The sequence below is a fragment of the Tachysurus vachellii genome, chromosome 15 (assembly GCF_030014155.1).
Source record: "Tachysurus vachellii isolate PV-2020 chromosome 15, HZAU_Pvac_v1, whole genome shotgun sequence".
NCBI classification, from domain to species: Eukaryota; Metazoa; Chordata; class Actinopteri; order Siluriformes; family Bagridae; genus Tachysurus; species Tachysurus vachellii.
This window is the reverse complement of record NC_083474.1, coordinates 9033443-9059179: the sequence shown is the minus strand read 5'-3', so window position 1 is coordinate 9059179 and position 25737 is coordinate 9033443. Positions and strand designations below refer to the sequence as shown.

The 25737-nt window shown below is 38.6% G+C and overlaps 1 protein-coding gene across 6 annotated transcripts; it reads right to left on the bottom strand.

Moving 5' to 3' along the window:
- Nucleotides 1-2667: 2667 nt before the first annotated feature.
- usp2a (ubiquitin specific peptidase 2a) lies at nucleotides 2668-25353 on the bottom strand. Of its 6 annotated transcripts, none has more exons than XM_060888320.1 (14): nucleotides 25147-25353; nucleotides 20657-20748; nucleotides 17897-18606; nucleotides 7964-8014; nucleotides 7380-7503; nucleotides 7173-7284; nucleotides 6925-7035; nucleotides 6444-6508; nucleotides 6157-6260; nucleotides 5972-6052; nucleotides 5808-5886; nucleotides 5085-5192; nucleotides 4501-4621; nucleotides 2668-3821 (listed from the first exon to the last, which is right to left on the bottom strand). In XM_060888320.1, exons 3-14 carry the CDS (start codon nucleotides 18560-18562, stop codon nucleotides 3746-3748), a joined length of 1698 nt encoding a protein of 565 aa, XP_060744303.1. In that variant the 5' UTR covers nucleotides 18563-18606; nucleotides 20657-20748; nucleotides 25147-25353; the 3' UTR covers nucleotides 2668-3745. The 6 variants fall into 6 exon arrangements, with proteins under 6 accessions (XP_060744303.1, XP_060744305.1, XP_060744302.1 ...); XM_060888322.1 differs by lacking the exon at nucleotides 25147-25353 and adding an exon at nucleotides 21093-21402 and having other exon boundaries at nucleotides 5972-6049; XM_060888319.1 differs by lacking the exon at nucleotides 25147-25353 and adding an exon at nucleotides 21093-21401.
- Between the last annotated feature and the right edge of the window lie 384 nt (nucleotides 25354-25737).

Genomic DNA, 25737 nt, shown 5'->3' with positions numbered 1-25737 from the left:
GGCTGCTTCTCTGATTAATGCTCTCCTTGCACGACCTGCCAGTTTAGGTGGACGGCCATGTCTTGGTAGGCTTGCAGTTGTGCCATCCTCTTTCCATTTCCGAATGATGGATTGTACATTGCTCCGTGAGATGTTCAAGGCTTGGGATATTAATTTATAACCTAACCCTGCTTTAAACATCTCCACAACTTTATCCCTGACCTGTCTGGTGTCTTCTTTGGTCTTCATGATGCTGTTTGTTCACTAATGTTCTCTAACACACTTCTGAGGGCTTCACAGAACAGCTGTATTTATACTGAGATTAAGTTACACACAGGTGCACTCTATTTACTAATTAGGTGACTTCTGAAGGCAGTTGGGTTCACTGGAGTTTAGTTAGGGGTATCAGAGTGAAGGGAGCTGAATACAAATGCACACCACACATTTCAGATATTTATTTGTAAAAAAACTTTTTATCATTTTTATTCCACTTCACAATTATGTGCCACTTTCTTTCGGTCTATTTTTATAAAATCTCAATAAAATACATTTTTCTTTGTGGTTGTAACATCAAAATGTGGAAAGTTCAGTGGTTATGAATACTTTTGAAAGGCACTGTAAATAGCATTTAAAAGAAACTTTGTCCCTGCAATCTGAAGCACCAGATTATTATTAATCTTTATCATTTTACTACTACAGTGATACCTCGAGAAACGAGTGCTTTGACATACGAATTTTTTGAGATACGAGCTGTGATTCGACCATATTTTTGGCTTGAGATACGAGCAAATTTTTGAGATACGAGCATCCGAGCCGCCGCCGAAACAAAGATCCCCAACAACCACGTGTGCTCTGTTTCCCCCGCCTCAGCTTCCCGCGTCTCACTCGGTTAAAGACGCCTTTCCACTGCACACGACAAACGTCTGCCGATAAACAGGAAGTCATTCATTTCCTATGGAGAGTCGCAAAGGGGCTGCGTGAGGTGCCGACCATCTCCCTCCTCCAACCCGACTTCACCATGCCGGAACCTGTGTTCGTTGTACCAGTTTACATCATAAATCTCCACATATTTTTCTCTTTCTCTCCCTCTCTAATTATTTAATTATTTATCAATTTATTATTTTCCTTTCCTATTTTTAATTCTATGCATTAATGGTTCTGTTATACGGGGGTCTTTTCTATTTTCTAGTTGCTGCTCTCCCCGCTCTAAATGAAGTTTAATTAAGTTCCATTTAAGTGTAAAGTAGCATTAAGTGTGTACAGTAGTGAGTAAGTGAACGAAAGCGAAAGTGAAAAGCGAAAGCCTGTTTACTCCTCCCTCAACATCCGTGCGCATCTTCCATAAAGTAAAACCAGTTTATTTTTTTACCATTCTCTTTTATTACTGTATGTTTTTATACAATATTTGTCATTTATAAATACAGGTACTGTACATTTTTCATATTCAAAACAAAACAAATGGAGTGGAATTTTTCGAGCTGGAACGGATTAATGGGATTTCAATTAATTTAAATGGGTAAAATTGCTTTGAGATACGAGCGATTTGAGATACGAGCAAGATCACGGAACAAATTAAACCCGTATCTCGAGGCATCACTGTAATATTTTTTTTTTCTTTTAAATGTTTACTATATGGGGGCACAGTGGCTTAGTGGTTAGCACGTTCGCCTCACACCTCCATGGTTGGGGATTTGATTCCCGCCTCCGCCTTGTGTGTGTGGTGTTTGCATGTTTTCCCCGTGCCTCGGGGGTTTCCTCCGGGTACTCCGGTTTCCTCCCACGGTCCAAAGACATGCATGGTAGGTTGAAAAATTGTCCGTAGTGTGTGATTGTGTGAGTGAATGAGAGTGTGTGTGTGCCCTGCGATGGGTTGGCACTCCGTCCAGGGTGTATCCTGCCTTGATGCCCGATGACGTCTGAAATAGGCACAGGCTCCCCATGACCCGGGAAGTTCGGATAAGCGGTAGAAAGTGAATGAATGAATGTTTACTATATGGCCAAAAGTATGTGGTCACTTGACCCTCCCACCCATGTGTCCTTATTGAACCTCCCTTTCCAAAACCATTAGTATTAATACAGTATAGTATAATGGAGGGAAAAACCCCTGTGAATCCCAGTCTTCACCACATCGTCTTCATCATACTTACTCCTTCACAGCCGGTGACCAGCCAGCAAACACTAATTTAGCTCTAGTTATAAAGTTCTTCTCTGGAAGTTGTAATCAGTTGTTTTGACACAATAAAGAAAGTTCAAGATCATTTGTTTATAAGGTCTTATAAACATTTAGAGGTGCACGATATCAGTGAAATAAATCATCCATAGTGTGAGAATAATCAAATATAAATGTGTTTGAGAGTCTGATGTTTATGTAGTGCTGTCATGACTAATCCCGGGCTTAGACTGGATATTTGGTGAGTATTAAACTGAGTACTGACCATCAAATAGTCTAATTTCTACCTTTGTGGCTGGAGGTTAGAAATTCAATAACAAACAAAATCTGGTCATTTTTCTTTTCCAGTCTACGAGCAGGTTCTGTTTTCTGCCTGAGGAGGGCAATAGAGCGCATTACTTGGACCGTCTGTCTAACATCTGAAATGAAGTCACTGTTTATTTGGTCATTAATCTAAAATTCTTTACATTCATTTTAATTCAGAAATCAAAATCTGAATAAACAGGCAAACAAGTTAGTTCTTTCTCTAAAATTTATTTCATATATACTTTGCCACTGTGAAAAAGTGACTTGTGAGCATAAATAGTATCCATTCTCTTTCTCCTGTTGGATGAACTGAAAACAGTAACAGGTCATTTTCAGCACCAAAGTATAGTACATTCTCTATATTGCATCATATATAAAAATATACATATAGTGTTTTTTCCCACAAAACCTACTTTCCATGTTGTTCGACGGCATGAAATCAAAGATAAATCTCTTTGATCAGGACTAGCAAGCAAACTATAATCAGCTCGACTCGACTGCCCTCTCGTTCACAGCGTTTGAGTACCAGATCAGTAGCAGCCACACTGAATAAAAACACGCGGCGGGTCACACAGCCTCCTCTCGACACGACACACCTTCCACAGACCACCTTCTTCCACCTTCTGCTCCTTTCAGCCCTCAGGAGAGTAAGAGGAGGGAGAGAATGGAGTGGATAGCAATTGACAGGTGAAACAAATCAAAAACCAAGTCACGGAATAAAAAGCAGAGACGTGTAACAAAACCAATGGGCTCTAAAACGTGTATGAGCTGCAGCTTCGAGGTTGTAAATCTTGTCTCCTTCAGCAGAGGAAGCCTCAGACCAGTTCGTTTCCCCTCGAGTGTAGGGAATACAAATAAAAATGTTACGATTGACGAGAAAACACTACTAAGGTTAAACCAGTCCGTGTACTGAGGTGATCTTGAGCAAGGCGCAGTCGGGACCAGAGTTCTGTTGCAGTGCATAGCGAGAGACTTGTGAGACAGAGTCACGGGGGATTTATTACCCTGTGGTGTCTCCCAAGGAGCTGCCCTCAGACTCAGACACACACTCGTACACGCACACTCATAAACACACACTCTCACACACATACACGGAGGCATCAAGACACTCCAGACCTCCTCAATGAAAATGAACTGGACACAGCAGCAGAGCGACAGTAAGAAAGTTATGTTTAATCCTGTCGTGTGTCCAGAATGTGGCGACAGTGTCTTCTTTCCGTGAGGAGTGCTGCTTGAGAAGTGATGACCCCCAAGGGTCGTGGCCTCGCTCCTTCTGGCTCCTGTAAGCCCTCACAAGCCGGATCGCTCGTAGAAAAGGACGTACGCATCACTGCTGCGCACCTGACTGGAGGACATTGGCGTTACTCTGTAAGAAAACGCAGAGCGGTCAGAACCTGTACACTTTAGTCTTATAGATCATGTTTGTCTTATGCACATGGCTTGGAATGATGTTTGGTGCTCACCAGCCACTATGGACGTCTGTTTTAAATTCAGTATTTTAGTAGCATTTTACACACTAAAATATTGTCACAGAAAAATGTGGAAGTTATAGCATTAATATACCAATCTGTGTTTTTAGTTTAATAAACCTAGAGGTTATTATGTAATGTGCATTCTGTAGTCATGATATGTTGGATGTTGCACAAAATATCAAACGCTAAGAATAAGGCTTCGTTGTAGATACATAGGAGATACAAAGACGCACGAGGTGAACCAGCACAAAGAAGAGTTACAGGATCAAACAGTGTGAAGCTTCGTCGGATCTAAAGACGTGGTAATCAGCATGAAAATGGCAGCCACTTTTCACCAAGAAACAGAGAATGTGAGTGGGAGAGAGGTTACAGAGCAGAAGTGAGTGTGGGGGCGACACGAGGAGAGAGAAAACGGAAAACACTAACAGCAGCTAGAAAAAAATTGGAGCTGGACGATGGCAACAAGCAGATTCAGAAACTTCAAGCAGGATAGATGTTTGAAGCAAAGCCACATCAGAACTGGTTGTACCAAATGCTTATGAACTCTATGTCATATTCATGTGGAAGAAGTACCTGGAGTCATTAAAGGTGTACCATTCTCCTGAGTCCGGATTGCAGCAGTATGCAGTGTAATGCCCACCCATGGTGGTGCCTGAGTGATTGGACACTGCATACAGATTATACACTGCACTACCTGTGGATAAAGCGAGACAAGCCGGAATACTGAAGAGAACATTAAACACACTTTACACAGTGAGAACAGAAATGCAGAGAGCTACAAGTTACACTATACGTACAAATACATCACAAAAAACATGGTGACTTGTTTTTCTACATTCTGCCCATTGTTCCTCACGTGATGATTTTACTGTATCATTTTCAGATTGTCTGGATCAGTGGTTCCACCAGAGACATGTGAAGCACAGGCAGGAGGTCTGTTTTTGTTTTTTTAACATGGAATCTTGTAAAACCCTGCGTCACAGAATGACTGTGTTTATACTTCACTTGTTTGAGCCTGTGTACTGTTTTCTTTAATGCATTTCTATGTAATTCTGCGTGATACAGGAACAAGCTAGACTAAATGAGACGGTTGTTCTATAATTTTTGTAATATTTTGTAATAATTTAATGTAATATGTAACAAGAATATGTACTAACTGCTCCTGTCAGAGGCAAACTCCCTGAGGTCCAGGTCCTTCATGGGGAAGTTGACAAAAGTGGACAGTTTGCTTGATCTGACTCGAGCTTCTGAGAAACGCTTGAGATCTGAAAGTGTGAATCAAGGAAAGACTTTGTCCCTCCAGTCTGTCAGGCAATAAACATAAACAATATATATATATACAGTGTTTTGACAAAGCTGTACATTGTACCCTGATGTATTTGATCTAAAATGGAGTAAAAATATCGAGACTTTGAGGCATTTCACGCTATTTGTTTTCGTCTAGAGTCTGAGCACTTATCTGTTACAGGATACCTCCACAAAGCAATGATTCAATGACACTTAAAGGCACTCAGAAATCAAAACTGCCTTGTTAATTTCCTTGGTTTTATTGTAAATAATTAATAAGTATTAAAAATTTAAAAGATATCATTTATTAACATAATCTTCCAACAAAATGCAATGACTTTTGACATGATACTTGATATGATATCTGATTTATAACTACGCCTCCACGTAAGCACAGACATGAGGAAAAATAACATTAACTAATAATATCTTATCATGTCTTATCTCTCACTGTCCCAGCCCTCATCTGTCAGAGTGAAAATGCTTCCACTTAGAAATACATGATCATTTTATACAACAATCCCTCATATATTTCCTAAAAAAAACAACACACTGTAAAGAGTGTATTATAAAATAGTCATGCAGAAGGATACGTAGCACTAAGATTTTAGGGAACTTCTGAATTGTGAACTTCTTTGTACATTTTCTTCTGGCTTTACATCTGTAACATGTCTGTGGAGACAAATGTGATCTTTAGGGACATCATTCTATTAAATGGTAAAATAAAGCAGGCAGGATGTAATGGAAGCATCCTCACCGGCTTCTCGTCTCCGTCCAGCACGTCTTCTTTAGTGAAGAGTCGCATGCAGTCCATCAGACTGACCTCTCCGTAGCCCTTCTGGGTGCAATACACACTGTCAGACATCACTTACATGCTCTCACATTTACGTTACAGAACACAGCAACAGCATGAGTGTAAGAGAGCTTCTGAGCTGAACTGACCTTGGAGATGGGTAAGGAAAGATCCCAGAAGGGATCAAACACAGTGGAACAGTAGCCACACTCAGTGCAGGTCAAAGAGCTCTTCAGCTGCCCTACAAACAAGTCTGAACACATACGAATGCATATGAAATACACCAGATATTTACTTCTATATTATATTTAAATGTGTTTTTATTAGTTTCATGCATGCGAGGTATAAGTACTGTCCAACCCAGAGCTTAGATATTTCTCTTCTGTAACTCACCTAATAACTCTGAGAACATGCGGGCGAGCTTGTTTAAACATACCTACAATTTTACTGTCCTCTCTTTCCAGATACTTGCTCCACATCTTTTTCCCTTTCTCATCATCTCTGCAGGAGGAAATGCAGAGTTAGTCATTAACACTGCCTGTAATAGACATAGTATATCTTTATATCTTTATATGTTTTTCCATCCAATATAGCACAGTGCTGTACAAATGAAACATTTATATAACTAATGTAATAATCTACTGTTACCGATTAATGTCATAAATCTAAGAAAACACTAAAATCAAAATTCAATAAGAGAAAAAAAATCGCAATCCTGAATTACACTTAGTAGTAAGGCTTTTCACTATAACAATATTTGGGCTGTTATACAAAAAAAAAAAATGCTTTCCACTGGCTGAGCTTTAAATGATCCACAAGGATATCAGTAGGTTTCAGCTTGCAATGGGCTTCTGGACATCAGCAAGAAATGCATTTTCTTTTTGGTGCTCATATTTATCAAAAGCACACACGCTTACGGTAAATGGTCGAAGTCCTCGGTGTTGGCACGGGGCCTCACCGTAACCCTGTTCACCTCATTGTGCAGGCCGTCGAGCAGGAAGCGCAGAAACTCCTGAGCATCTTGTTGGCTGGAGAACACAGAGTCTTTCTCTCAGTATTGGCTGGGTAACAGAACTAAAACAAAAAACCTATACACCAACACACTTGGGGACAACAGTTTCCTTCCAAGTGTCCAGGTTTAACTTAAGGTCATGTTCGGACTTACTTATAGCCGACAAATCTGGGCGCGTATCTCTGGATTTGCGTTTTGAACTCGGAAGGGCTGACGGCGTCGCTGGTTGACGACGTCCACAATGTCTGAATGAGCTTGGCAAATTCTGTGATGGAAGACATGGTGGACTGCTGTGAGCATGCTCTTGACCAGGGCTTGTGCTTTAATTAAGGAACACAGAAATCATGTCAGTGCTCTTACCCTCCATCAGTGCGGTGTTTGTGCGGCTGTTGTTGTTGAGGTCGCGACGGTGGGAGTTGTGCAGACAGTAGTCTCGCAAACTGCGTGTGTTGCTAAGACATTGAAGAATGGAGTTCATAAAGCACTGCAAAAACAGACAGAAGACAGTGCGTTAAAAACTACAACATTGTAGGTTATAGAAAGCTCTAAAAAAGGTTCGGTAGGAGCTGGAAGAGCAGTGGGAACACCGGCTCAGTCTAGTTTAGCATGAATGACCTAATGATTTATTTTTGGATCGCATGATTACTGTTGCCTGGCAAAAGCAACCTAACTGAATTTCCAAGGCAATGAGATAGCATGAGAAATAAGCTCAAGTGGAGGGATGAAAAGGAATGTGAACGTGATACTGAAACACTTTGACCTGCTGGATTTGTCTAGAACAGAAGATAAAAACAGTAGGACAGATTAAAAAGATTGAACAAGGCGAAGAGTCTGTGTTCCCTACTACTACACCAGATGATCCATTTTTAAGAAATCAGACTTATATATACAGTCATATGGTTTTTAAAAATACTATCACTGGAAAGAAAGTTTGTGGTACTCACTGTATTGCCCAGATTCTTTAATCCCACCAGACCTTGGGCTGCTTTGGAGTTCTGTAAAATGTGTAAACAGACATTGGATCACTTATAAATTCATCACCTTTGTTCATTTTTGTATGATTCATTTTTGTATGCAGATTAAACTTCACTGTGTGGAAATGTTTCCTTTAATATATATGTAGGGGGTCTGAAAAGTAACACAACAAAAGGTCACCTCTAAGTATTCTCTCAGCTGCATGTTTGCTCCACTTACACACGTTGTTTTCTGACTGTTCAGACACTCTGCAGACTGACTGAGCGACTGGTTAGGCAGAAATTGCACTTTAATAGAGTAGACACTTGAAACTGTGCTGTTTTTTTTTTTTCTTGAGCATTCAAGCAGAGGAGAAGAAACACAATCCACTCTGATTTAAATGAATTGAGCAGTGTGGTGATGACGATATTTTTTAAAGGCCTCGGATAGATGCCGGCCACACCACGATCGCACAGCGACCTTATGTTCCTCATAATTCTGGGGAATATGAGCGAACAGATGCTTCATTGTTCCTGTGAACAAAGTCTGACCATTTCCTAATACTAATGCTGAAAAAACAACTTGTTTAATTAAGAGTGGATTAACCAAATCCTTATTTACATACAATTTTAGGAACATTCTTAAGATGCTCTGCACATGGATGGACGCCAAAGTTCTCGCAGTTCCTTCAAACATCTGAGTGAAGACTCACAACAGCACTGATACTGGGAACCTGCTTGCTGTGTCATTTTGAAAGTAGACACTTCAGCTGGATTTGTCGTACTCTGCTCATTTATCATTAATGCCAAATATAGAATCTTGTTTCCTTTGCACATTGGATGATCTGTTGTACATTGCAGCTATGATGCCATAACAGCAGCTGGTTGGTGACAGATTTCTCAGCTAGGAAGCTATTTTTACAGCAGGGTACAACTGAGGGTACATTTGTACATGTTACTCGGAGTGTGTGTGTACAGACAGTAAATGTAAACTCGTTTATTGTACTGTAAACAATCGAATGCATTAACTATAATGTGATGTGGCCTTGCTTTAGATCATGATTTTGTGATTAGATTTCCAAAGGTGTCATATAGCTGAAATCAAGTGAAGTATCAAGTATCATTATTGACAAAAAAGAGCTCAGTCGGTTTATTCATACTCAAACAGCTGAATAATTCTAATGTATACGGCTGAGGTCGTGCTATTTTGAGTGTTTTTTCAAGACAGCGATATACAACATGTAGTTCTGTAGTGAAGCTTCCAAAGCAATGTAATTTGTACAGCTTCAAGACCCAATTTGTTATAATGACTTAAAAAATAATCACATTTCAAAATAGACAAATAAAAATGCTCACTCTAAAAGCCACTATAATGGAAGTAAATATTCATTCTTGTTATTACTACAGAGCAGCAGCTACATTTAATTCAATTCAGTTCTATATTTGGACAGTTCTTTTAACGGCCATTGTCACAAAGTGGCTTTACATATAAATTCAGCGGCTTTACATATAAATTCAGGATATTAGTTTATAAATGTATCCCTAACGAGCAAGCCAGAGGTGACGGTGACAATGAAAAAACTCCCTGAGAAGACACAAGGAAGAAACTTTGACAGGAACCAGACTCAAAAGGGTAGCAATCCTCATCTTGGTCACACCAGATATAAATAATTTCCCCTAACCAGGAAATTCTTTCTATTTCTAACAGGAAGTCTGTTTTGTTGAAGTTAGTTAGCCCTTGATCTAACTGCTGGTACTGCATCGACAGGTACTACACCGTATTTTGTTTTGTGCTGCAGAAGAAAAACTCATGTATGAAACAGACAACCAACAGGACCGGCTGGTGATGAGTGCAAAGTCTTACAAACTCTTATACAGTCATATATGGCCTGTTATGTGCTTTAAGCATATGCAATCATATGTAAAAACATAATCTCATGATTATATATGATTTTGACACGTTTCCCTATGGCTGTTTTATTCTCTAACTGGACTACAAAAATTATATACAATTTATACAAAAAAAGATCTGTGGCATTATGGCTGTATTATATTATACTACAAGTACATAGCTAACAAATACCATTATTATAATATTATTATTATTATTTTTTACATCTTAAGATAACTGAATAATGATAAGTTACACAGAGAACAAGCATACCCAATGTGAAGTACAGAGGTAGTGAGGTAGAAATGATTAAATGGGGTTGCCATATTAAATAACATCAACAATGTCTGAGTACTTATTTCCCCTGTCTGTTCACACATGTTCATAATAAATGAGTCATAGAAATAGAACATCTGAAGTAAAATAAAAGGGCCTTAAAATCAGCACCGATGTGGTGGTCATGCAGCATGTCCTGGCTTTATTTGATAAATACCTGGAAACGAGTCTAAATTGGTTTCATGGTAATCAAATGCACTGGAGCATATCTGCCATGCGATTTGTATTCAAATGTGCAAGCGAATCTAATACAATTGAAAACTTTTTCAGAACATTTGTTTGTAAAAATCACAAACTAGCAAACACCCTGCATTCAGTACATTGGTACAAATAAGTTATTCCCCTTTCATCAAAAGCGAGCAATTGCTTCAAAGGACCAAAGTTAAATAAATTATATATTTTATATGCTTACTTCATCCATTTGCTCAGGAAATCTAGAATCACTGACTTCATCCTAAAACTTACGACAAGATTCCTAAGGTGACTTGTGGAGAAAAAAAAAAGGTGGGTATGAACTTGAAATGAGATTCCACCTTGCTCCCAAAACGTCACACTGAGCTGGCAGAACGTCTTAGAAAGCTGGAGAACACTGTGTCCAGTCCTTCCTGTTTCAGCCAGCTGCTCATAAACAAGCCACACTTACTCTCTACCTGTCACTCTGCCAACACCCCAAGGGGCCAGAACAGAGGCCCACAGGAGGTAAGCACATAGAGGACACATTCACAATCACAAAGCATGCGAGCTCAGTAATGGCTAACTTCTGATTTTAATCCTAAACATTAACATAACACGTTAAGGATTAATACAAAAACAATGTTCATTAGAACATTACTATAACAAAAATACACAGAAAGCTATGTGACATGACTAAAGGATGCAGCTGACGATGACGCTGTATATACAAACCGGCCTCTAATGTGTTCCTTGAGAGAAAAGGACAGAGGAGCATTATTGTATCAATAATGTCAATGCTGTCACTCCTCCCAATGAATCCCTGCTGAAGATCACTCTATTTCCTGTCAAAGTCAATGCTAGGTAATATCTAGATTTCCAAAACACTTGCACACACAGACTATCATCCTGTTTCATTCTTATTAATTTACTGACCTTTATATTATTATTTTTTTTATATATACACACTATATGTCCAGAAGCATATGGACTCCTGACCATCACATCCAAACGAAAATAGTCTTCATGTGTGCAGCATTGCAATTTCCTCCACTGGAATTAGGTTCCAAACATGTTCCGATACCCCTGTGTTCATACCCCTGACAATACCCCTGCACACAAAGCAAGCTCCATGACAACACAAGTAGAAGATATTGAATGCTTGCACAGAGCCCTGACCTCAACCTCACTGAACACATTTGGGATGAACTGGAATGTTGACTGCACCCCAGATCTCCTCAACTGACATCAGTGTCTAACCTCACTAATGCTTTTGTGGCTCATCCTCACATTCATGCTCCAAAACCTAATAAAAAGTTTTCCCAGAAGAGTGAAGCTTATTATAACAGCAAAGGGAGATTAATCTGGAATGGGATGTTCAACAAGCACATAAGAGTGTTACAGTCAAGTGTCCAAGTGTAACTTTCGACCATATAGTGTATATTGTTTATATAAGCAACAAATACAGGAACCTAATATCACTTTACTCGTACAGAAACTATAAAGCTAACCTGTTCTATTACAGCGCTACATGCTAATGATACTACAGAGTCCTGCGGACTCATTCATAGCATTCTCAGTCAGGTTTCCGTGAGTTATACACCACAATATAGCCTGGGTCTGACAGAACAACTCCAAAGATGTGTTGCTATGTTTGCTCCTGGGAAAGGAAACTTTCCAGAATTCCACGGCCAATACTCAGAAGTACTGCAGCTAAAGACATGCCGAACAGCAAGGATGACATAATGGTCAAGAGATACCAGGCTTGACAGATAACAGCTAATGAAATAAAAGTACGTAAAATAAGTAAAAATAACATTTTATTTCTTATAGAAGCACGAGACATTTGCTTTAGAGATTTCAAATGAATGCTATGAATGATTTCAAATGAATACTGCTAGAAGAAAGCACTGCAAAACCAATCGAAACAACCAATCAGGGGATGAGAAAAGCTTCCACCTGCACATTCATAGCCTGTGGTGTGTTCACCAGCACCGAGGTCCCCTAGTGCCAAGACGAGCTGAACTCCTGTTCTATCATTTTGAAGGGCATTTGAATCAGAGCATGGCATGATGCTGTTTTAATATTTTAACATTGCTTTAGAAAAATGTTTTTTTTCCAGGGTCCTCTTTAACTCTAACCACTCTGTATGGATTTATTTCATGTACATTATTTATTTATTAATACATATTTTTGAGTCTGAGCTGACATATATATGGCCTAAATATTAATAATTAATGTGCATTTTCAGACCCAATGCATTTTCAGACCCAAGTCTCCGGTTGCTACTGAAAAAACAGCTGTTCTGTATTATCGGCTATTGTAATGCTAGAATAGGATCATATTTTATTCGTTTTGTAGCCAACATTAAAATCAAAGACACTAAAGACACTTCTAGCAATTCAACTGTAGTTAATGAAGCTCTAAGGACAGAACCAGTTACAGAAAACATTTTTTATTTTATTACATTTGTGTTATATCAATGATAAAAAGTCCTTATAAATAGCACACACTCATACCTTGACTTGGTTAATCAGGAGCCCCACGAAGGTGGACACGAGCACGGAGCCAGGCATAGAACTCTTCCGCCTCAGCTCGTGTGCTTTCATGAAAGGCAATAAAGAAACGGAGCGCTCAGCAGTCACAGTCACAGTGTACGACTGGTGCATTCTGGTCTTTAAATACAACGAGCTACAAACGATAACCACAGAGAGATTTTTTTTACTCCTTCCTGAATGACTTTCAGCTGAACTCTCCAGTGCTCATGTAGAGAATCTGAGCTTGTTAACCTGGAGGCACGATCGCACAGGTGAATAGAAAAATAAGTAATCCACAAAAGAAACACGCTACAATAATATGAACCGGTAAAAAAATCCGTCAGGAGCTCAGCGAGGAAAGTTGTGTGTGTGTAAAACAAGACACTTCCCACATTACCGGCTGCTATATTTGCAGCTGCAGGTTTTTCCACTTTCATGCTAGAACCCACGTCAGTTTAGTACAACAAACACACACACACACACACACACACACACACACACACACACACACACAGTACATTCTGTGCATAGCCTCCCAGGACACCTTTTTATAACTTACATTCTGAAAGATAAAGAAAGCAGACCCATCTCTAAGAAACCTTAATAAAAGGGAGATAAATAATGCAATTCTCACATAACAAATATTCCTAAAGAGATCTAATGATGCACAAAAGCTAATCATTGCACAACACTATTAACATAGAAGGGACAACTATAACGTTTCTGAGCTAAATATGGCACGAAAAAGGGGGTTGCTAGACACTCCAGGGAGCCATCTAACCCTTATAATTAGCTACGAGTAACACTGCAGTGCTGATGGCAATGAAAGTAGGACAATACTTACAATCCTTAGGTCTGGGAATGTGTAAGAAGTTACTTTACATGTTGCACACTGGTACACAGAGGAAGGCGGGTGTGAGCACATGGGTGCCACAGCAATTAATAATAACCTCAGTTCCTCACTGAGAAGTGTGTTGTTCCTATGCAACTGTTCAGAGAGCTGTTCATAATACATGAGAAGGTAAAATCTGATATTAATCAACAGCATCAATTAGACTGGAATAGGTTTGGGTTGAGCAATGCTTTATTTCAAAAGGTTGCATCAACAAGCATAGTGACAACAAAGTGGGACAAACTATTACACACACAAACTTAAGAAAAACTAGAAGCTGCATTCTTGACTTTTTTTTTTTTTTTATTGTTTCACTGCAAAAAATGACAGGATTATGAAGTAATCATTTCTTACATCTAGTCAAGTCTATTTATTAGTTCGTACTATAAGATTAAAATGAACTAAAAATGAGATTATTAATGTTGCTTCCAGCCGTATTTTACTATTTTTAAGCTATATATTTTAAGCTTTGTATGGAGTCACTGGCCGATGGCGTGTTCCTGATGTTTCAGTAAAACAAACAGAAAATGGAGATTTGGCTGCATAAATATACAGTCTGTGTTAGAATGAGATCAGCCATAACTCTGCTTTGTCCTTACAATCTGTGTATTTTGCTTACAACCAACAGGGGTGCGGTGGCGCTTGGTTCCGCAAAAGCCCAAAATAACAGCATATGGTAAAGCTTACCAAATGCTACGAAGCTTATCAAGGAATGTTATTATGCGGCGCATTCATTTTGCCCTAAAGTGCAATGAGATATTCTACAAGAGCAACACTGCTCAATAACATAAACATAATGTTAATGGAGGACGATGCTCACTTTGCTCTGGGAAGAAACACAGCACACTGTACAGAATTAATGGATGATACACATGCATGAGGATGATTGTCTGTGATCATTCACACCTCATCCATATGAGTATTTTACACCACATGCTCGATTCCCCTTGGTCACAAAGTGTGTGTTATTTAGTGTAACAGCACAGATAGTTCTGTCTCTAATGTGAATGTCATTAACGCTCTTCTTCTAATACCTTATTGTTAATAAAGTAACAGCTGTACAGCTTCCGAAATCCGAATAAATTAAGGCTAATGATAAACAGATACAAAATTGTGTTGTTTTTCTTGTGTAAGCACTTCTTATAATTGTTGCTGTGGGGACGTTGTTTGCTAGGAGATGTTTTTTCCATCTATGGTAACTAAGCACTCGAAGTCTTGGTTGCACTTTCAATTTTCTTGGAAAAATTACAGGCTGCTGTGTGTGTGTTTCTGTGTCTAAAAGAGAAAGAAAGTGAGAACAGGAGAATGGAAGAGAGAGAGAGAGAGAGAAGAGAGAACTTCCCGTTGTTAGTGGTACTTGGCTTGCACGTCATGCTGAATCACACCCCCTCGCCATGCATTATTTTTGTATACCAGCAGTGTGTTGTGTTTAATTCCTTAAGTATTAGCAAAACAACTGCATCTTCTGGCAGTCTAATAAGCAGCCAGCCTATCAGCATGCAACAGTGTATTCTGTTTGAAAGTGTAGTGAAGCCATTGTAACAGTGCAAGAGAACTAAATCAAGTCCAAGCAATTGTCTGTAATCGATTGATTCACCCCAATGAGGTATTGTAAGGCTTTTACCACACAAATTGCTTAGTGGGTTTTAAGCATTTGTTCTACATAGTCCAGTAAGAACGTGTGTGTGTGTCTGTGTGTGTGTGTTTGTGTGTGTTTGTGTTTGTGTTTAAGCACCGTGATATTCCCTGAAATATTTGAATTGTCTCACTTTATGTAATTCAATTTATTATTTAAGATCACTGTATACTACAGTCCAGCTTGTTTGGTAGTACACAGGTAATCAATAAAAAATATAAAATAAATTGTCAGATATAATATACATTACCGTACCAGAACCAGCAGGTTCAGAGCACAACAACAGGGTTTTCCACACAACAATAGACTTACAATATATATGCTGTAGGTTTTATTTGTAACTTAAAAAAGCTAATTTTTTCATTCATTCATATGCATTATTTTTCTCTGATGGTGAGAGGACACTGAATAATTGGACCAAAACCCACAGAGACTCAAGCTATAACCAAACCTCATAATGAATAATTCTAGATTTTTCGCTAACGTGTGTGAATTAACACTGCAAAACACATAACACAGCACCAGAGGCACATCCTGTTTCTCTGCTAAAGAATTACTCTTGGACTTTCTCTGCCTCTAGCGTGTCACAACAAGACGAAAATAAAATGTCCTGAACTGTTATCGGTGTCCATGTGATCACTAATAATCAAGCGCTACTGATGAACACGCTGTTAGTGAAGGCGATCCCGACAGTTTGGAGATTTGTTCTGAGAATTCAATGATACGATCGGCACCGTACGCTAGACAACAGAAACAACTCTCTGAATATTGAACTTGCTAAACAGAAGTGGAAAACATGTATTTCAAACATATTCTCATTTAAGAAAAAACATAAAAGAAAAACTCAAACTGGCAAAAAAATCAGACAGGAAAGCTCTGTTAATGCTCCAGTACTAACTCAGACACTCGGTCTACTGCAATACCACAAAGTATGTTGTTACTGGAAAAGTAGTGTTTGCTTCTTACATTTACAGACCTGTAGTTTGAATTAAGAGGCCCTGGCCTTCAGATTTTATGTGTCAGTATTGTACAGAAACACATCTGAAAAGATGTGAAACAAACTATTTACAACATGGCTTACTTTGGTCAAATTATTCAGTTATCAAGAGTAAACAATTTAGCTCTGGTTCAACATATTACTCTTCCCTACTGCCGTTTAGATGAACAGCATATTGTCCTGGTTCAGTGTGTTATAAGTAGACTGAATAGAATTGGTCCTAGATATTCAGAGCATTAGCAGGAGAATTAAAGTGAGTTGCACTCAGATGTGCACTTCTGAAATCCCCAGACGTGTAGACTAATCTGCGAAATCCAGACAATTGATTTTGATGTAAGACAGACGTTAAACTAAATTTAGCCCGGCTTCCGAAAAAAGATTCAACAACTTGGATGACAAAGAGGGAATCAAACATATCCCCGAGCCAACAATCAAAAAACTATTTAACTCTTTAACTCTTAACTATTTAATTTTGGGGTGGCCAAGATGAGAGAAATATCATTTATAATATTATTTTTTATTATTTATTCCATAGCTGAAATGCACCATGATACAGATGTTTCTATTGAAAATAATGTAAGGATAGAAAATGAGAGAAAAAAGCTATTTCATACAAAACTGTAACAGATAACAAGCCTATCAATTGTAAATGTACTGCTACTTCCAATCGAGTTTAATCTGTTGAAATAAATCATAATAGTACCCTCAATAGCGTAGAAAAGTGTTGTGACATAATTATTAATATTGATATTATATTTTCATTTTCTAACAAGCAGCAATGGTAATGCAGCTTTAATGTGTTTTTTCCAGGATTATTTATTTATTTATTTATTATTTAATTTATATATTTTAAAACAAGTGTGTACTCTTGTCTGAAACAACACGATTTGTAGCTGAATATTTTGTCCAGATCTTTCACTATTTGTGTCACTTAATTGCAGTAAACTTCAGATTACATTCCCATGGAGTTCTTTTACTGATTCTGCTGAAATGCTAGTGATAATTCAGCGACTGTTATTACCGTGTACACTGTAACACTTCAGTGTTATGTGTCTGAGCGGTGACTCAACATTCTTTCCACGTGGAACAGTTCCTCTGGATACATTTGTTCTCAGTCTTGGAGTTATTCCTGGTTTGTTTTAGCACATAAAGTGTCCAATGTGTGGAGATGATTTCCGTAGCATTGAACTAGTCTATCTTTGCAACTGCTAGCTAGCCAGCTCAAGAATACAAGTATTTTTTTAATACGCAGGTTTAAAATTTACCTTCAGCAGACAAAAATTCAGCGAGACTGATAATCTTACATTCCCTTCCCAAAAAGAATGTCAGCGAGCACTGAATCTACACTTACTGTATGTATCTTTGCAACAGCGCCTCTTACAGAAGGTCAAGTAAATAAAACACAGAGATTCTCCAGCAAGAACGTACACCACTAACATATTTAGAGAGCGCAGGATGGCTTACCGGTCTCACTGGCTCCTCCCTGAGCGGTGAAGTAGAGCATCCAATGGAGGAGGAGAAGCGGCTACTGCTGCTGCTGCTCACTGCATCCTGTGTGGAGCTGCGTGACATCCCAAAACCAGAGCGCAAGCTGCTGCTACTGTAGGAGTCACTTGTGGCATCACTTGTCCGGGTCCTGTAGGCCTGCTTGAGACTGTTGCTGCTGGGAGTGTCATTGAGGGCCAGCGAGGACAACTCCCGCGTCAGGTCGCTCTGACTAACGGATTTTCTTCGGTTTAGGGAGACACTGGACGGCATAGGAGAAGTGGAGAGGTAGCTGGTCTGTGCCGGCGAGTAGCCGTAGGTCGAATAGGCAGAGCCACCATTCAGTCCTGAACTATAGCCCTTTAAGGGTGTACGACTCAGGCTCTCGCTTCGCCGGCCGCTCAGCAGGTCAGTGCGAGGGATAGGACGGCCGCGATCAGGCTCCGTGGAGCTGTAATTCCGTGTCCGACTGCTGCCCGAGCTCAGGTAGCTAGAGGAGGAGAATGCAGTCGAGGGGGCTTTGTAGGGAAGCTTGTCACGATCATAAGCCCCGAGTGAGGGCGTCAGGGAGGAGCTGTATGTGCTATAGTGGCTGGTATATGAGGAGCCACCGTAGCGCTTGGCCGTGGAGGAGACGCGAGACATGCTGAGAGCTCGGACAGAGGAGAGACAGTGACAGGCCGCATCGACTGCAAAACAATAATAATGTCTTTATGTTTATTTTTGCCTACTCAGGGTTATTTTACAATATTAAATGACAAGAACTATAACAACAACAACAATAATAATCATTAATACAAAAATCTGTGTCAAAACTCTAAAAAACTATACAATCATTAGCAAAAATAGTGTATTGATAAAAAAATAGAAGTATTGAGGTTACTGTGCTCTTAAAACCATTCAATTATTCATAACAAACATTGCATAACTATTTTGCACATGGCAAGCATGACATGTGTGCAAACAGGGTACGGCAAGGTAGGGCATTGCATTGTCCAGCTTTCTCCCACATTCTTCTAGAGAGGTCTGATGTGACTTGATGTGTGTGTGTGTGTGTGTGTGTGTGTGTGTGTGTGTGTGCGTGAGTGTGTGTGTAACATGAGAGTCTCCTGAGCAGAGCTGTACGTTAAGCTGGCACAGCGTGTTCTCATGGAGAGTCAGGCTCTTGTTCGGGCGCCACTGCAGTGTCTGAATAAATAAAAGTATCTGGTGTTGTGGATCCGTGTTGGGTTCAGTAAAAAGGCTCCTATTTCTTTAACTGGTCTCTTTTGGTCTCTTTGCTCTCGCTCTTTCTTACTTGCTCACTGACATGCATCCACATTTGCTGTCTTTCCTCTCTGTGCCTCTCTCTCTCTGTGCAGTCCACAGGGCCATCAATAATTCAGCACTTAGTTCTGGGGTAGGTAGCACTAGAGGCAGACCAAAACACATGGAATACTAAGACTACAAAAAGCCTCACTACTGAGAATACCAAACCCTAGAAGGCAATTTACCAATCTAAAACAATGTTTCTTTAGTGACCAAAGCAAACAAAAACTAACCGATAGTATGCAGCATTGTGGTCAGTATCTAAGGTACGTTTCCTAGCAAAACAATCCTAACAGATACAGAATTATTTTCTCTTTTTCTTATACTCTCTGACCTCTAAAATAAATTCAGGATATCGCACTTTTGTAAAACACTTATAATGAATAAAAATGAACACTTATAATGAATAAAAATGAACTAAATACATAAAATCAATTCTTCATCTTCAGTAACCCCTTTATTGTGGTGGATCCGGAGTGTAGATCTGGCCATCACAGGGCACAATGCACACACAATCACAAACACAGCCAAATAGGAGTATTCAGCCTGCGTGGGAGGAAACTAGAGAGAATTTGGAGGAAATTCCACATAAACAGATCATGGTTTGAGTCAGGAACTCTGGGCACTACATTCTCTTTGAACATATATTTTAAAGAATTTAGATATTTTTACTTTTTGACACTTTCTTGACCCATTGTTGAAGACACCATGAATAAATAAATAGCCTACAAAGTCTTACAGTAACACAGGTGAGAGGATATTATTACTTGGGCCTTAACAGTTTGTTACTATCTAACATCAATAACACTACGAGAATGCAGCATAAACAGGAATCTTTAATAGAAAAAAAAAAAAAAAACATGTCGAATACAGATTCTTTTCTGTGCATATTAAAGTAATGAAGTTCCTAAAATTCTAAACCAACACAGTTTACTCAAACTACAGAAGGAATTTAATCATTTCGTGTCACAGACCTGGAGGTGTTTTTTACAGAACATAAACAATGCTCATGGTCAGCATGTTCAGTATTTAAACCGAAAGTCTCAGGCATGTCTATATTTACCCGGGAATATGAGCAGCTAAGAGCGTATGGTGTCATGGCCAAACTTATACCTTAAGTCAAGCTGTGAGTCCCTTCTCAGCTAAACTCAGCAATTTAGTCATTGAATAACACACACTTTATATATTTATATATATTATATTCAAATTTAGTTTCTTTTTATTATGATTCACTCAGAAACCCATTAACATACTAATTGCTAAATAAATTTGATTTAATAAACTCCATAAGCTCATGTAGTGTATGTGATTTAAGCTTGTTCAGAAATAATCAGCAGCCCTCTTTGTTCTTTACATATGCGATCAGTACCACCTGCTTCTCTGTATCATGTATGTGCCCGTGTTGGAGACAGGCGTTAGGTTAAGAGGTACCTGCTGTACGGTGAGCCGCTCTCAGTTCCAGTCAGTGGAAAAACAGGGGTTGCAGCTTGCCATAGATCCCATCCAAACTTTAATGCTCAAACCTGAAGAATAAAAAAAGGAGACTATAATGTGGTCCAAGATATAAGGTGAAATTTAGATTGGCAGTCAGAATGGCAGTCTACGTGAACCATCCGTGTAATATAATATTCCAAATATTCAAAGTATTATTAAAATATTATCAAAGTGGCACAATTCAAGTTTAGAACATGGCTGGAACACTTCACAAATCCCTTGTGAAACACACAGTTAAAAATAAAGCATGGCCTAAAAGTAACACCCCTAATTTCCCATTAAATAGTCAATGATACTCAAACAGAAAATACTATAGTTTTAAAAAAAGCTACAAATTAAAGCAAGTACTTTAGAGATTGGCTTTAAGGCTCACCAGTGGCGCATTTTGCAGTTCGACAGTGTTCGGCTTTGAAGACTGTTGCCCAGAGTGTGAAGACCAGAAGGATTGCATGTGCACAATGATCCAGAATGCCAGAGATCATGTTACCCTGATGGTAAATATAGCTGTTGCCTACGACCTCACTCGGTCACTCAACACTAGTGGCATTCCAATCTGCTCTTAAAGGAATAGCATTGATGCTTTTTATGGAATACTGGGTGACATGCTAATATTTTTTGCCCTACATTCTTGCAACAGGAAAAAAGGATCTGTTGTCATTTTGTTGTCCATATAAAAGAATCCATCCATCCATCCATCCGTCCATCCATCCAACCATCCATCCATTCATCCAGCCTTCTGTCCAACCATCCAACCGTCCAGCTGTCTGTCCATCCATCCATCCATCCATCCATCCATCCATCCATCCATCCAACCATCCATCCATCCATCCATACAACCGTTCATAACTTCAAGTGTTAACTGTTCCCCCTCTACCTGCAAGGCTGCTGAATAAATATTGCTCATGTATTTATATCTGAACTAAATGATCTGCCATAACATATGAAGAAGATTGTTTTTATTTTAAATATGCCGGAAAAAAAACATATTTACACACCGATACACTTTCTGTTACCACCATAAACACAGGTGTAATGTTGACATCTGTAGCAAGTATATGAGGATCTGGGTATGTTTTTTTATGTAATGGATAAAATTTCTGGTATTTGGCAGCTAAAGTGACGAAGTGACTGCATGCTGAGGGAAGTGGAATATTAATATTATTCCATAATAACAGCTTATATATGCAGATCCGAGTGTGGTCTCTTCTAGAAATGTCCCAAAAGACTGTCTGGTGACAATCCATCACACTCACCAGACCTCAACACATACAGCTGGACATTTGTGGGAGATTTTGAATTGACATGATCTCCACCATCATCATCTAACACCTTTCATCAGACTGAAAAAAAATAAATCTTTTGAAAGTATGCTGTTCAGTTCCAGAGACTTGTAGAAGACCATATACCAATATTATGTTGTTTTTTAACCTTTGATTTGTCAACCGTATGTCAATAAGAGTCACTAAGGACAGTTGAATGCACTCTTTGATGAATTCAAAGCATTTTGCACAAAAATATGCTGAAATTTTAAGCAGCACGCATGTTATATAAACTACCACTTTATACTTTATACTTTCTACTTAATCTACGTAAAAGTAACATGATGTGGAAATTGTTAATCTTTACAAATGGAATAATAAAAGATAATGACTGATAAAGAGCTAGTTAAGGTATTAAGTAAGGTTTTATTAGTAAAAACAGATAGCTGAAAGCAGAAGCCTAATCAGTTCAGTTTGTTATTAAGCCAAAATGTGTTTCTACGATGGCTTAGGATTGTAATTGATAGCTTTAGGACTGCAATTGCAACAAGCAGTTTTGCTCTCGTGTTTCCATCAGTTGATAACTTTAGCATTATATACTTCATCTTAAAACATGAACCCAGATAAGGATGGGTTTAATTCTGTTTCCTCTCAAGATTTCATCCTAATATCATTCCAGGGTGCTGCCATCATTACCTCTGTCTTGCTCAATAAAAATATTGTGACAATGTCTATTGTTAAAAATGCTATGCAAATAAAATTTAACTGAAGTTAATAATCGGAAATTTTCTCTTTTCTCGGTAACCAGAATTTAAAATGCTCTTGAGACACATGTAAAGGAGGAACCTATTTAAATCCAGGAAGGCTGGCGTTTGTATAGTAAAATGTTTTCCCAGGCTGCTAAACATATAACCAACATAGAAAATCAGTCACTGAACCCTTACCCCCCACAGATATACCACTGAAGAAAACACTCACATGATTGAATATATAAAGAGGCTTATCTTCTAGGAGAGAAATACACTGATAGTCAAACATCTTGTCTTTTCTGTGATATGTTTTGTGGAGAGAGTGTGTGAAATATCAGGGATATCAGTTTCTGATTTGGTCGTGATACTGGCCTGAAATCCTGGATTGCTAGTAGGTTTGACATAGATAATGTTTCAGTTGAACAGTAAAGAAGTTAATGCCATGGAAAATTATTTATCTTTAGGTGGACAGACCAATGATCATGCACGTGAACCGATGACTTGTTACTACATGTCAGGATTTAGTGCAACTTTACCACAGAACTAAGTTACTAAATAACTTCATAAAGATTGAAATGTGGGACATCAACAGATAACTGTGATGATAACTGGTATTGTATTAAAAATAGAAATGGTATGTGGCAAGCTCTGTATTGTATTGTTGATACACTGATGCTCCAAAAGGCTTTATTATTATTCACCTTAAGAAATACACAACAGCCTTAAGAACCATTTTCCCCTGTTATTTTAGTGTATTCAAATATGATCAGATATTGTATTGTATCATTTTTTTTGCAATCAAATATCTACAAGACTCTGCATTAACTAAACTAACATTCCTTCACTTAGATGTTATATACACAGTCATATACAGTAATACAACAGGCCTCTCGAAGTCCCTAAAGTGTTGACAATTTTCTATTACAGTAGTTCTGACCATAAGTCACAGGATACAAATATCTTATCCTTTCTATACTGACAATTAACAGAATTACGTATGGTGTACAAGCCACGTAATCGACGGACAACGATAAACATATTATATAAAAAAGGAAAGCGCTGTTGTAAAACTTTCTCTAAATAGATGTTTATATTTAACCGGTGTGCAAAGGTCATGCAACTGCAAAGCTTTTAACCTTTAACGCTGTATACGCGGATTACATTTTACCTCATTTGTCACTTGAATAAAAGTCTCTGCCAAATGATTAACTGTATATCCCACTATACAGCCCAACTGATCACTTTAAGACCCAAGGTCCTTGATGGAGGCTGCATATGATGCTGATGATGATGATGTATGTGCAGTTAGATGAGTGAACTGCACCCAGACAAACTTGTAGAAGCTTAAACGTTTTTGCAGAAGCAGATGTCACTGAGGGCAAAACTCCCGCCACACATTGTATTTCTCACACGGAAAAACTTGCTATTTATCATATATTTAATATGCCACAGCACCCAAAATGTATCTGTCCGCACCGCTGTCTCTATGGAACTGGGCAGGAACCAAGTGCGTCTCCCCTGGAGTTCTTAGTCAAGCCTGACACTTATCAGCCAGTCAAAAAAAGAGCAATCAGAAAATAGCACTATTGTATCTGGGTAAGATTTAACGCAACAACCAATGAAAAAAAAAAAGCAGATCCTGGAATTGTTCAGCAACATCCTCGTTCACCCACAGAGAAAACCACTGGAGCTGCGAGCATCACTTTGAGCACAGAGTAAGTCATGATCTCCTGTTGTAATGTTACAACAAATTCACAACTTGTTTGACACAAACAATGACATTTTGACTGCTGTTAGAGACGTTTCCCAGATAATCAGCATCAGTTTTTCATGAGTGTCTGTAACTTAGCTAACAGTTTTACAGCCGGTTCACTGACAACGCCTGCTCAGAACAAGTAGTCTAGGCCAGTGGTCCTCAAACTTGGGGCCCTGAGATGGTGCCAGGGGGCCCCGGTTTTATGACATTTTATTAAAAAAAAAAAAATATGACTTTATCATAAATTCTGTGTAATTAAATCTCATAAAAAATAAGGCTACTAACCACCAGCACCACATTGTATAATTTAATATGTTTTGTTCCATTCAAATATTAAATTTTGGAATGTTTTATGTCATAAAACATATTTAGGGGGCTAGACATATTTACAATATGTCACTCTTACCTGTCTTAAAGACTTCAGAGCCCTGATAATAATAATAATAATAATAATAATAATAATAATAATACAATCTGACATAAAACAGCAATTATAGCTTTACATAAGGCATAAAGACTAAACAGCTAGTTAACTAAGAGTTACACACAGATAAAAGACGTTTGCTATGAAATCTGTGCTAAACTAATCCACACTTTAATCAATCCCACTCAGGTTAGCTAGCAGGCTAAAAGCAAACCGTTAGAATAACGTGCATTACTCACCACAAAGTGCACTGTATCATCCACTGTGCTCCTTAAAATAACGCTGCTGAACACTCGAACCCGTAATTTTAGCCTCCTACGAACGCACTAAACAAAAATGACTGACAAATTCACAGTCGCTAATACATTAATAACACAATTTATCGCACCTTTGGCCTTTGTAAAATTCCAGGCTGTTGTGTCCTGATAACGGTTCTCTCTCACTTTAACTCTGACGTCAGAGACCCGTCCTGTCAACTGATTGGTTCAAACCTTTCACTCAAACGTCAGTCTGTAGCCCCGCCCACATGGTTACCGTGGTGACAGAAGTAAACACTGCATTGTTCTCAAGTGTTGGGTGTAAAATATCTGAAGGGTTTTTTTTTTTTTTTTGGAGAAATAATATATTAATGCTATTAATGATAATATGAATCAGATTTCCACATACTATACACTATATGGCCTAATGTTTGTGGACATGACCTTCATAACCAGAACGCTGAACATTACCATTTCAGAATCAGAATCAGAATCAGAACCAGGTTTATTTTTTTTATTGGCCAAGTGTGTTTACACACACAAGAAATTTGGTTCCAGCTGTTTGTGACTCTC

Coding starts and splice junctions, on each gene's coding strand:
- usp2a (XM_060888320.1), bottom strand. CDS start 18,562: ATGTCTCGCGTCTCCTCCACGGCCAAGCGCTACGGTGGCTCCTCATAT. Junction 5,193..5,807: donor CCCTAAAATCTTAGTGCTAC/GTATCCTTCTGC, acceptor TCACACTTTCAG/ATCTCAAGCGTTTCTCAGAA. Junction 3,822..4,500: donor TACACCTTTAATGACTCCAG/GTACTTCTTCCA, acceptor GTTTTCTTACAG/AGTAACGCCAATGTCCTCCA.